The sequence below is a fragment of the Danio rerio genome, chromosome 14 (assembly GCF_052040795.2).
Source record: "Danio rerio strain M-AB ecotype USA chromosome 14, GRCz13ab, whole genome shotgun sequence".
In the NCBI taxonomy this organism is placed as follows: Eukaryota; Metazoa; Chordata; class Actinopteri; order Cypriniformes; family Danionidae; genus Danio; species Danio rerio.
The window spans coordinates 56,588,764-56,602,500 of record NC_141034.1 but is presented as its reverse complement, the minus strand read 5'-3'; the positions used below and the strand labels follow the sequence as shown (position 1 = coordinate 56,602,500).

The 13,737-nt window shown below is 35.5% G+C and overlaps 1 protein-coding gene across 1 annotated transcript; it reads left to right on the top strand.

Annotated features, from left to right (window-relative positions):
• The first annotated feature begins 823 nt into the window (after positions 1-823).
• On the top strand, positions 824-12,061 carry LOC147840945 (uncharacterized). The gene is made up of 4 exons (XM_087280958.1): positions 824-1,253; positions 2,291-2,402; positions 4,446-4,645; positions 11,906-12,061. The coding sequence occupies exons 1-4, from the start codon at positions 864-866 to the stop codon at positions 12,059-12,061; spliced, it is 858 nt and encodes a 285-aa protein (XP_087137084.1). The 5' UTR covers positions 824-863.
• The last annotated feature ends 1,676 nt before the right edge of the window (positions 12,062-13,737 follow it).

Genomic DNA, 13,737 nt, shown 5'->3' with positions numbered 1-13,737 from the left:
TTAAATATGCATATTAATAATACATTTACTGTATATCTGTACATATTGAAAAGCTAACTGTATAGGTAAATGAACCCAAACTTTGATAATCATTTGCAGATTTTAAATGCATTTAAAGCACTAACTCAACTGTTTAAGTAAATGTTGCATACTAATGTCTTTATGCTAAATTTAATGAATATTTGTACTGCACTGCATCGTGCTAATGGGATTTAAACGCACACACACAAAATCTAAACGCATTATGGTAATATGAATTACCATAGAATGTGCATACATCTCACAAAAACAATGTTACAATGCATTACAAAAAGAGGGCGCTTCATTTTTATGCAAGATACAAATTAGTTTGAGCGTTTGGTGAGAATCACCCAAAACAAATCTTCTCAGGGGTTTGTAGAAGGGAGGAAAAAGCAGTGCAAGCAAACAGTAGTTAATATTTAACAGGCCAAAGTGGTGTGCATTTAATCCTCCCAAATAGTGAGCCGTAGAAGAGTTCCAGTTTACAAACAAATCTAATTAACATTTATCCTTGATGGGGCATTCGAGTGTTCAGAGGAATCCTAATGCAGACGGCAAGCGGCAGGAGGAGGAGAGTCAAAGCAGTAATGCTGCGCTGTGATTGGAGAATGATTCGTAATGACAAATGCAGCTGAAGTCAAAATTATTAGATTCAGTTATTTCATTATTAAATTTTCCCATTTCCCAAATGATGTTTAACAGATTCAGGAATTTTTCACAATATTTCCTCAAATATTTAATACCTTTGTTTGGTTATTTATTTAATAACTCAACCAGTTGGGGAAAATATTTGGTGCTTTGTTGGGTTAGTTTGAAACTTTAAAGGGTTATATAAATGAACAATGGAAGAAAGAAAGAAAGAAAGGAAAGAAAGAAAGAAAGAAAGAAAGAAATTAGGGAAAGAAGGAAGGAATAGAGAAAGGACAGAAGAAACAAAGAATGGAAGAATGAAAGGAAGGAAGGAAAGTAAGAAAGAAAGAGAAAGGAAGAAAGAAAGAAAGAAAGAAAGAAAGAAAAAAGAAAGAAAGAAAGAGAAAAGGAAGGAAAAAACAAAGGTGAAGAATGAAAGGAAGAAAAAAAGAAAGAAAGAAAGAAAGAAAGAAAGAGGAAAGAAAGAGGAAAGGAAGGAAAAAACAAAGGTGAAGAATGAAAGGAAGAAAGAAAGAAAGAAAGAAAGAAAGAAAGAAAGAAAGAAAGAAAGAAAGAAAGAAAGAAAGAAAGAAAGGAAGGAAGTAAGGAAGAAAGGAAGGGATGGACGGAAGAAACAAAGGATGGAATTATGAAAGGAAGTAAGGATGGAAGAAAAATTGGAAAAAACATGATGGAAGGAGGAAAGAGAGAATGGAAGGAATGAAGGAAGGAAATAAGGAAGAAAGAAGGGAGAAAACAAACAAAGGATGGAAGAATGAAATGAAGGAAGGGAGGAAGGAAGGAAGGAAGGAAAGAAGGAAGGAAGGAATGAAGAAAGAATGGAAGAAAGTACAGAAGGAAGGACAGAGCAAAGAATTAAAGAATGAAATAAAGAAATGAAGGACTATAGAAAGAATGAATGAAAGAAAGGATGGAAAGAAGGAAGGAAGGGAGGAAGGAGAAACAAATGATTGAAGAATAAAAGAAATGAAGGAAGGATGGATGGACAGAAAGAAGAAAGGAAGGAAGGATGGAATAATGAAAGGAAGTAAGGATGGAAGAAAAATTGGAAAAAAACATGATGGAAGGAAGAAAGAAAGAATGGAAGGAATGAAGGAAGGAAGAAAGAAGGGAGAAAACAAACAACGGATGGAAGAATGAAATGAAGGAATGGAGGAAGGAAGGAAGGAAGGAAAGAAGGAAGGAAGGAATGAAGAAAGAATGGAAGAAAGTACAGAAGGAAAGAAAGGAAGGAAAGAAAGGATGGAAAGAAGGAAGGAAGGGAGGAAGGAAGAAACAAAGGATTGAAGAATAAAAGAAATGAAGGAAGGATGGATGGACAGAAAAAAGAAAGGAAGGAAGGATGGGAGAATGAAAGGAAGAAAGGATGGAAGAAAAAATGAAAAAAAAACATAATGGAAGGAAGAAAGAAAGAAACAAAGAAAGGAAGGAAGGAAAGAAAGAAGGAAGGAAAGAATGAAATAAAGAATGGAAGGATGAATAGAAGAAACAAAGAATGGGAGAAAGGATGGAATGAAGGATGGAAGGAAGGAACAGACAAAGAATGGAAGAATGAAATGAAGGAAGGAAGGAAAGAATGAAATGAAGAATAAAATGAAGAAACAAAAAAGAAGGAAAGAAAGAAAGAAAGAAAGAAACAAAGAAAGAAAGAAAGAAAGAAAGAAAGAAAGAAAAAGAAAGAAAGAAAGAAAGTGAGAAAATGTTTGAAAGAAAGAAAAAATGGAATGGAAGTAAAGAATGGTAAAATGAAGTGAAGGAAGGAAGGATCCAGGACGGAAGGAAAGAAGAATGAAATGAAGAATAATATAGTGAAAGAAAAAAAGAAGAACAGAAAGAAAAAGAGAAAGAAAGAAAGAAAGAAAGAAAGAGAGAGAGAGAGAAACTCTTGAGTGTGATTAATTGGTGAACTGTCTTTATTTTGGTGCACTGTCTCTTTAAGGAGATGCGAGCTCAGATAAAGTGCTGGAAATTAAATGGATCTGTATCTGAATGGGCTTTATTGGGTTCATGAGACTCGGAACGGCAGCCGGGAGAGTTTGCGGTGTGCGTTTCATTAAAGATGTTTCCTCATGCTAAGCAGTGAAGAAACGGAGGCCGGCAGAGCTGTTTATACATGCACAACTGCTTTCAGCCTGCCGTGACCCCTTTTCTTTGCTGTAAAGCTCTCTTTGATTCTGCTGAGCTCCTGCATGGCTGCGTTTAGCGTAAAGTCATGTCATCTGTACTTCGGGTTTCAGTTCCAGGGCAGAGGTCACGCCGTTACCCGTGGAAACCACATTTTGTTTATTTTAGAAGAAGCTGCCAGTCTAGTGTGTTCAATATGTCTGTTGTTCTCCCTGTGCACTATTGAGACATGTATGTTACATGCTCTGTGATAGGCAAGACTAATCACGATTAATCGCATCCAAAGTAAACGTTGTTGTGGATAATCTTTGCCCAGCACTAACATATATAAAACACAATTTCATTAATGGTTACATTGTTTAAAGCACATGATGTCTTATCTGCTTAATGAGACTTTGTTTATATTTAAACAAAAACACAATAAAAACTGAAATAATATTACAAGAAATAAACATTATTAAAGCAAGGAAGAAACAAAGAATGGAAAAAGGATTGAAAGAAGAAAGGAAGGAAGAAAGAAAACAGGAAGAAAGAAAGAAAGAAAGAAAGAAAGAAAGAAAGAAAGAAAGAAAGAAAGAAAGATTGGATGAATAATGTAAAAGAAGGATGGAAGGGAGCAAGAAAGGAAGAATGGAAGAATGAAAAAAAGGAATAATGAAAGAAATGACGGAAAGAAAAAAGGAAGAAAGGAATAAAGGAAGAAAGAATGAAATAAAGGAAGGAAGAATGAAAGAAACAAAGAATAGAAGGAAAAAATAAGGATGGAAGAAAGAAAGAAATAATGCAAAGAAGAAAAAAGAATTGAAGAATGGAGGAAGAAAGGAAGAAATGAGTGGAAAATAAAATGAAGAATGAAAGGAAGAGTAAAAAGAATCAAGAAAGAAGGAAGGAAGGAAGAATGGGAGCAACATAGAATGGAAAGAAGGAAGAAAGGAAGAATGAAATAAAAGAAGGAAGGAACAAAGAATGGAAAAATGGAAGAAATAAAAAATGGAAGGAAGGAAGGAAGAAATGAAGGAAAGAAGGAAGGAAGGAAGGAATAAAGAATGGAAGGAAGGACAGAATGAAAGAAAGAGCAAAGAATTAAAGAATGAAATAAAGAAATAAAGGAAAGCAGGAAGAATGAATGAAAGGACAGAAGGATGGAAGGAAGGAAGGAATGAATGAAGAAAGGAACGAAGGAAGGAAAGAATAAAAGAAGGAAGGAAGGAAGGAAGAAAGGAAGGAAGAAATGACACAAGGAAGGAAGGAAAGGAAGGAGGAAACAAAAAGGATGGAGGAATAAAATGAAGGAAGGAAGGAAGGAAGGAAGGAAGGAAGAAACAAAGGATGGAAGAAGGAAAGGAAAGAAGGGAGGAAGGAAGAAAGGAATGAAGGAAGAAACAAAGTATGGAAGAATGGAAGGAAGGAAGTAAGGAAAGAAGGAAAGAAGGAAAGAAGGAAAGAAGGAAGATTGGAAAGAACTAAATTGGAAGAAATAGAGTAAAGAAGAAAGGGGGAAGGAAAAAATGAATGGAAGAAACAGAATGGAAACATGTAAAAAAAGGAATGAAGAAGTAAAGAATAGAATAATGGAAGAATGAAATAAGGAAGGAAGGAAGAAAGAAAGGAATGAACAAAGAATGAAAGAATGAAATAAATAAATAAAGGACAGAAGAATAGAAGAAATAAAGAATGGCAGGAGGGAACGAAAGAAAGAAAGAAAGAAAGAAAGAAAGAAAGAAAGAAAGAAAGAAAGAAAGAAAGAAAGAAAGAAAGAAAAAAAGAAAGAAAGAAAGAAAAAGCAAGGAATGAACAAAGAGAAACAAGGAATGAGAGAATGGAAGGAAAGAATGAAAAAGGAAGGAAGGTAGGTAGAATGGAAGAAACAAAATGAAAGAATGAAAGGAAGGAAGGAAGAAACAAATAATTTAAGAAAGTATGGAGGGAAGGAAGGAAGGAACAAAAAATGGAAGAATGAAATGAAGGAAGGAAAAAAGGTAGGCAGGAAGGGAGAGTGAAAGGAAAAATAAAATGAAGAAAGAAAAAAGCAAAGAAAGAAATAAGGAAGATGGAAGAAAAATAGAACCGAACAATGAAAGAAATTAAGAAAGAAAGAAAGAAAGAAAGAAAGAAGGAAAGAAAAAACGAAAGAAAGAAAGAAAGAATGGAAAAACAGAAGGAAGGAAGAAAAAAGAAAGGAAGGGAAGAACAAAGAATGGATGAAAGGAAGCAAGGAAGGAATGAAGAAAGAAAGGATGGAAGGAAAAAAGAGAAAAAACAAAGAATGAGAGAATGGAAGAAAGGAAGAATGGAAGAAAGGAGGAATGGAAGAAACAAAGATTTTAAGGAAAAAAATAAGGAAGAAGAAAGAACTGAGGAAACAAATAATGGAAGAAAAAGGAAAGAAAGAAGGAAGGAAAATGGAAGAAAAAAAGAATGGAAGAAAGAAAGTTCTGTTAACTGAGTATATATAGAGTAAAGAAGTACAGACAGTAATAGAGCACACAGTCTAATCTAGATGCTGCTTTAACTGTTTATTTTTCACTCTAATGAATTGCAGATCTGAATCAATCAAGTCTATCATTGATATCACATAAGGAATAATTGATGAACGAATGGAAGAAAGAATGGGAAAATGGAAGAAAGAAAGAAAGAAAGTTAAGATCTAATACATAAGCACATGAAGCTGCTGTTGGTCTTCCAACCCTCATGCTTGTCTTATAATAATAAGGAATCACACAAGCTTGTCAACCACGACTTCTGAGTATTGAGTAATTTCTTGTCATGTTACCATGGTAATAATTTGCCAAGCAGATAAATATGGCTCTCCAGAACTCTTATTATAGCACGCATTGGCAAACACGCTGCACTCCTGAAGTCAAGCACAGCCGGCTTCATCTACATACACGCGCATCCCTGTTGACTTTCATGCTATTGATCAGTCTATTGATTGGTGGCCGGCTCATATACTGGTATGTATGGAGAATAGAGAGTGACGGAAAACTCACTCGAGGACTAAAGGAGATCCATTACAGCCCTGTTAACTGAGTATATATAGAGTAAAGGAGTATAGACAGTAAACAGGGCACACAGTGTAGCCTTGATGCAGCTTTTACTGTTTATTTTTCACTCTAACAAATTGCAGGTCTGAATCAATCAAGTCTATTATCTATTATGGCAATCAAGTAAGGGATAATTAAAGACGGGCTTATAAACTATTGAATAATGTTGCAGTAAAGTGATTAAAATAATGGTGTGCATTACTTACTTTTGTGAACATGTATTTTTTAAATGCATTTTTTATAATTCAACTACCCGGAATGCTTTATTTTGCTTGTAGTCTGGTCTCCACACCTGAATCTACTCTTCAGATGATGTATTTCAGTTATTTGTCAGATTTTTGTTCTCAATCCGCTCCTGTGTGTAGTACTAGTTTCTTACACATCTCATCCAAAAGCCTTCTGTTGTGCTTTGACGTGATTTTTGAAGTCATTCAGAGTAGTGATACGGTGGTGATAAGGAGCTGTAATGTGCTCTAAACCTGCCGGAACTACTTTAGCTGTGCATTTATCTGACAATAACCACACATCATAGAATGCTCATCATCCAATCAGAATTGAGCATTTGACTGTTGTTGCTGTGAAATAACTCAAATTATTTAGCGAAGCGATATGGAGATGTACTCAAAACCTGCCGGAACTACTTTATCTGTGCATTAATCTGACAATAACCAAACACAGAGTGCTCATCAGCCAATCAGAATTGAGTGTTTGACTGTTGTTGCTGTGAAATAATTCAAATTATTTAGGGAAGCGATATGGAGATGTACTCAAAACCTGCCGGAACTAATTTATCTGTGCATTAATCTGACAATAACCAAACACAGAGTGCTCATCAGCCAATCAGAATTGAGTATTTGACTGTTGTTGCTGTAAAATAACTCAAATTATTTGCGTAGTGATATAGAGCTGTAATGTGCTCTAAACCTGCCGGAACTACTTTAGCCGTGTATTTATCTGACAATAACCACACATCATAGAATGCTCATCAGCCAATCAGAATTGAGTATTTGACTGTTGTTTTTGTGAAATAAGTCAAATTATTTAGCATAGTGATATGTAAATCTAATGTACTCAAAATCTGCCGGAACTACTTTATCTGTGCATTTATCTGACAATAACCAAACACGTTAGTGCTCATTGGCTAGTCAGAATTGAGTTTTTGACTTTTGTTGCTGTGAAATAACTGAAGTCATTCAGCGTAGTGATATGGAGCTGTAATGCACTCAAAACCTGCCGGAACTACTTTATCTGTGCATTTATCTGACTACAACCAAACACCTTTGAGTGCACATCAGGCAATCAGAATTTAGTATTTTGACTGATGTTGCTGTGAAAAAACTGAAATCATTCAGCGTAATGATATAGAGCTGTAATGTGCACGATATCTTGCTGGAACTACTTTATCTGTGCGTTTATCTGAAAATAACCAAACACCTTAGATTGCTCATCAGCCAATCAGAATTGAGTATTTGACTGTTGTATCTGTAAAATAACTCAAATCATTCAGCGTAGTGATACAGAGCTGTAATGCACTCAATAACTGCCGGAACTACTTTAGCTGTGCGTTTATCAGACAATAACAAAGCATTTTTGAGTGCTCATTAGCCAATCAGATTTAAGTATTTGAGTGGTGTAGCTGTGAAAAAAACTCAATTAATTCAGCGTAGTGATATGGAGCTGTAATGCATTCAAAACCTGCCGGAACTACTTTATCTTTGAGTTTATCTGACAATGACCAAACACTTTAGAGTGCTCATCAGCGAATCAGAATTGAGGATTTTGACTGTTGTAACTGAAATAACTGAAATCATTCAGCGTAGTGATATAAAGATGTAATGTGCCCGAAATCTTGCCAGAACTACTTTATCTTTGCGTTTATCTGACAATAACCAAACACCTTAGAGTGCTCATCAGCCAATCAGAATTGAGTATTTGACTGTTGTAGTTGTGAAATAACTCAAATCATTCAGCGTAGTGATATGGAGCTGTAATGCACTCAAAACCTGCCGGAACTACTTTATCTTTGAGTTTATCTGACAATAACCACACACCTTAGAGTGCTCATCTCCCAATCAGACTTGAGTACTTGACTGGTGTAGCTATGAAATAACTCAAATCATTCAGCGTAGTGATATAAAGATGTAATGTGCTCGAAATCTTGCTGGAACTACTTTATCTGTGCATTTATCTGACAATAACCAAACACCTTAGAGTGCTCATCAGCCAATCAGAATTGAGTGACTGACTTTTGTTGCAGTGAAATAACTGAAGTCATTCAACGTAGTGATATGGAGCTGTAATGCGCTCCAAACCTGCCGGAACTACTTTATCTGTGAGTTTATTTGAGAATAACGTCAAGCTTTAAATGAGTGACACGGTATTATTCGAAATGGCTGCAGGTTTGATTAGGAGCAGAAATAATTCATCAGGAGCACTCTAGGCTGCTCTGTGAGATTTAGAGGTGACCGTGAAACACACACTGCTTTATCTCTGGCACGTTTGACCTGCGCTGGGATGAAGATGAGCTGATATGCTGGTCTAGCTCAACTTAACTGGTCCTGGCACTTTTACCTCAGTTAGATAAGCCGTCTCCTGCAGAATGTGATGTATTAGCGTGTATACCATATGGATTCTATCACACACTCAATACACATAAGTGGTTTTATGCTAGTTTCAGACTGACACGGGTATAATTTTCACATCCTGCTTCACATTGTTTCAATAGCAAATGCATTTGTGCACACATGGGCGTGCTGGGCTGAAAATGAGGTGCATAAAGGCACATTATTGGTGTGTTACTATATTGAGGCAACTGAAATAGACTGTGCCATTGACAGACTAGCAGCTGCTCTAATGTTAATGGCGCATTCGTTTTTTTCGTTTGTTGTATAGTGATATGGATAAGTTCATTTATACAGCGCATTTCAGACACAATGGTAATTCAAAGTGCTTTACATAAACAGGAATAAAAGAAACACGTATGAGAAAATAAAAACAACAGAGAATAAAAATGATTAAAAACAGATCAAAACAGATTAAAATGTGTTAAAACAGATTAAAAAAGAATGAAAAAGAAAAGAAAGACATACTAGTGTGATCTGTGGGATGTAGCACAGTGCTCATTCAGTAAAGGCACAGCTACACTGATTTGTGTTCAGTCTTGAGTCTTTCATATTGCGTACACATTGCTTGTTACTATTCTGCAGATATCCTCAATATGGGAATGAATTATTTTGTTTACAAAATTTCTTAAACTAATCCCTGCAGAAAAATCCAGCTTAAACCAGCCTAGGCTGGTTGGCTGGTTTTAGCTGGTCGAACAGGCTGGTTTTAGAGGGGTTTTGGCCATTTCCAGCCTGGTCTTAGCTGGTCAGGCTGGAAACTGACCAGCTAAATCCAGCTAAAACCAGCTTGACCAGGCTGGTTTAAGCTGGACATAGCTGGTTTTGGCTGGGCTACCAGCCTGGCTAGGCTGGTCAAGCTGGTTTGAACTGGTCATCTTTCAGCCTGACCAGCTAAGACCAGGCTGGAAATGGCTGGAAACCAGCCTGGAAATGGCCAAAACCCCTCTAAAACCAGCCTGGTCGACCAGCTTAAACCAGCCAACCAGCCTAGCCTGGTTTAAGCTGGATTTTTCAGTAGGGATTGGTTAAGTTTATATATATATATATATATATATATATATATATATATATATATATATATATATATATATATATATACAACAGTTCTGTCTGGTTCTCAAATCTGATTGGCTGATAGCCATGCGATATTCTGCAATGTCAGAACTCCTACAGCCTCTTTACCTTTTGTGTATTACTCCGCCCAAATACAGCCAGCAAAAAGCCGACACTACAGATCTAAAGTTTAAAAGATGCTTGCTCAGCTGTTTAACTGTCAGCTCATGATTTGAATCCAGAAGAAAGTAGTTCCTCATACACAAGGGTTTTTGAGACTCTCCGTGTTTGATTTTGTTTTTATATACACAATTATGCCGTCAAACTGTTGTATAAACGCAATATCACACGAGTAGCAGTGCGATATGACTGTATATTGGCACTAAGGCACTCAGCCTGTGGCCTTGCACGCCTCCCACCAGTGCCGATATACAGCCATATCGCACTGCTACTCGTGTGATATTGCGTTTATACAACAGTTTGACGGCATAATTGTGTATATAAAAACAAAATCAAACACGGAGAGTCTCAAAAACCCTTGTGTATATATATATATATATACAGGGCTTTACATTAACACTGGGCTGTCCAACCCGCCAAAGCTGAAATCTACCCGCATATAGTGGGTTGGCGGGTTGGACAGCCGCTCCCACTAGCCACTTTGGCTGGTTGAAAATAATTTTGACATTGTAGTTTTCTTAAAGCAGCGTTCGACATTAAGGATGGACCAATATGCATGCAAACGTGATCTTAGAATCGAGAAGCAGCACGACTAAAAACAATAACTGTGTTCAAGACAAAGCAGGTGAATATCGTATGAGAGGATGATTACTCGCGCGCACAGGTGATGTGATGTGCACGACTGTTAAAAGCGTGCGCGCTCCCGTTTACTTGTGCTTTTTTTCCGTTCCCTTGCGATCGGTTCTCTTTGAAAAAGACTAGACAAAAAAACGATGCTCGTGTGCCCATAGTCCTGCTGCTTTCAGAGCTCAAGATTTAAAAAATAAATAAATAATAATAATAATTTTATATATATATATATATATATATATATATATATATATATATATATATATATATATATGTTAAAAAAAATTATATATATATATTAAAAAAAAATTATATATATATATATATTTGTAAGCAGCAGCAGCAGCCACTGCTTACGTTTTAATTATTCTCAGGCACGTGATCATCCTTTCATTATCACTCGTGGTGTGTTTTTACCTGCTTTCTTTTGCTTACAGTTATTTTGTTAATATAGTTTAATTATCATCCTTTACAACAACATTTCTTTAATATGAGATTAACTCCCCATTTGTGTGTAGTAACTGCTGATCTGGACCTTTAGCCTGGACAGATTACTGTGCATATTTTAGATGCATTAACAGTTTTGTTAAATAAAAAGTGCATGTATACAGCTAAATATTTGCTTGTTTTGACACATTTAAATATGTGGCTATGAAATAATTATTTCTTTTTGGTGTGGTTAGAGATGAGTTTGGTAAAACCTTTATTCTGAGCCCTAAAAAGTCATGTGAAACAAAAACCAATTGCAATGCGACACAACCCATTTGCTCATGCACAGTGAGCTAGCTCATACACAACACACACAAACAGTGAAATAAATGAAGAGGCATGTGGACAACACAACATCTAAATCAAGTCATTTTAGCTTGTCAAAGTCACATTTATTTATATAAAATATATTTTCCAGACAACAAAATTTTGGCTAGTGGCTTGTAATGTTGGAAATCTACTAGCCACAGTGGCTGGTGATCAAAAAAGTTAATGTAAAGCCCTGTGTATGTATATATATATATATATATATATATATATATATATATATATATATATATATATATATATATATATATATATATATATATATATAGCCCCCCTTAGATTTTTTTCCTTTTTTAAATATTTCCCTAATTATGTGTAACAGACCAAAAAAATAAATAAAATAAAAAATTCACAGTATGTCTGATAATATTTGTTCTTCTGGCAAAAGTCAGAATTTGGAATTTAGATTTATTTTATTTTTTTTATTGTATTATAACACAATTACAACAAGGCAAATTTCGAATAATAACTATCATCTACAATTATAGAACAGAGCACAAATAATTAAGTCAATAAATTGCTCTTCAGTGTTGGACTCTCAATAATGACTTCAAACCACGCTGAACTGAGCTAAACTGAACTGAACTTAAACACTAAAAACTGAACCACCCTGATCCAGTTACTATGACCATTATGTGAAGCTGCATTGACACAATCTACATTGTAAAAGCGCTATACAAGTAAAGCTGAATTGAACTGAATAAAATAGTAATACAAAAAGATACACTTAAACCATAGAATAGACACACAAACACAACTGAAAGAAAGAAAGAAAGAAAGAAAGAAAAAAAAGAAAGAAAGAAAGAAAGAAAGAAAGAAAGAAAGAAAGAAAGAAAGAAAGAAAGAAAGAAAAGAAAGAAAAGAAAGAAAGAAAGAAAAAACATTTACACCAGGTCGGACAGTTTTACCCTTCCTTAAGGTAGCAAAATAGCATTAAATAAGAAAGTGTTCGCCAAACAGGTGGTTCTAATTGGATTTGCATTGTAAACGTTTAAACCTTTGCATTATTATATTTTTCTACTTTCATTTAGCTACTAAACTCTCAAAATCATTCCTCACAGATTCACAGATTCTGTCCTAAATTCTGCACAGAAAAAGAAAAATCCAATATCTGCAGATTCTGTCTGGCTCTTTTACACCATGTGCCAGGTACAACGACCATTTTCCCCTCCTTAAAATAGCTGAAGTGTATTCTGACACACCTACTGTATAAGTGCAGCAGCACCTTCAGCTTTAGACAACTTATATCCTTAGAAGAATGCCTTGTGTGCTAAAATATCTGTCCCCAGTTGAGTAGCGTCACTCTCCCGGCACGCTTGTTTTCCTTGAGGCATTAAATAAAATTACCCTGGCTGCAATTTCAAGAAAACATATTAATATTTGAAGATGCACAGAAGAGACCTCGGGGTCCTCGGCGGAATCAGAATGATCTGGATAATGACAGACTGATTACTGTTATTATCTTTGTCCCTTTAAAACCCTCCCCATCGATCTCCGTCGCCAGCTGTATTTTGCCTAAGACAATTACGCATCTAATTGTAATCACTGTTTCTTATCTCTGCTACTAAAGGGCATTAACAGACAAAGATGTTCATTGATTCCTCGCTTTTAATTCATCTTGCTGGAGAATGGAGAATTTTTAGCCAGAGCTAATTATCTCGGAGGGACTCCCCATAAGTCAAATTCTGTTTTATGTGCTTAAGCTTCGTTTGAGAACATTTTGTCTGGGAGTTTTGAGAGAGTCTCGGCCCATTTGAGTTTCTTTTTGATGCATCTGCGTGCTCTGATCACAGTTCTTGACAGAGGAACTGAAAAGAAATGCTGTGGTTTTAACTACGTTTGCTAGTCTGGTGCTCATTTGAACACTGGAACGAACGTTGCATTGCTGTTATTAGTGTTATATTGTATTTTGATTGCATCATTAAAGCTGTTCCAAACTCCTAATGATCAGTAAATTGATCATTGTACTTCTGCTTTTCTAAACTGGTTAGTTCAGAAATTAGTATTCAGAAATTTTTTAGCAGACAATGTTGGTGATATCCTTCTAATAAATAAGGATGAAATCAATTTTAACGTGACTTTAAATTGTGCTGGTATCATTTTCATTCTTAAAATCCCCACTGGATAAACATTTAATAAGTTATTTAAACACACAGATGGTAATTAATGCAAGTATTAAATAGGAAAACTCTGTCAGGGTTTGGGTTAGAGAAGGATGAGGACTCAATCACAGGGATAAAAACGTGGGGTTATTAATAAAAATAAAACTAAGAGATAACAAAAATAAATAAATAAATAAATACCCAGATGGGAAAAAAATAACAATAAAGACACTAAAACAAACATGACTGAGCTGGCAGGGAAAAGCAGGACTGGACACGACTAGACAAGACTTGATACTGGAAAGAAAGACGACAAACTGGCACAGGACAGCAGACAAGAGAGAGCTATAAATGAGAAATGATTAACAAACAAACAGGTGAACATAATAAACTAGTAATGAGTTAACATACAGTAGATGGTGGGACTAGACAATAGACAGGAAAGCAATAGATCGGACTAGAACCTGCCGCCAATGAGAGAACTCATTAACC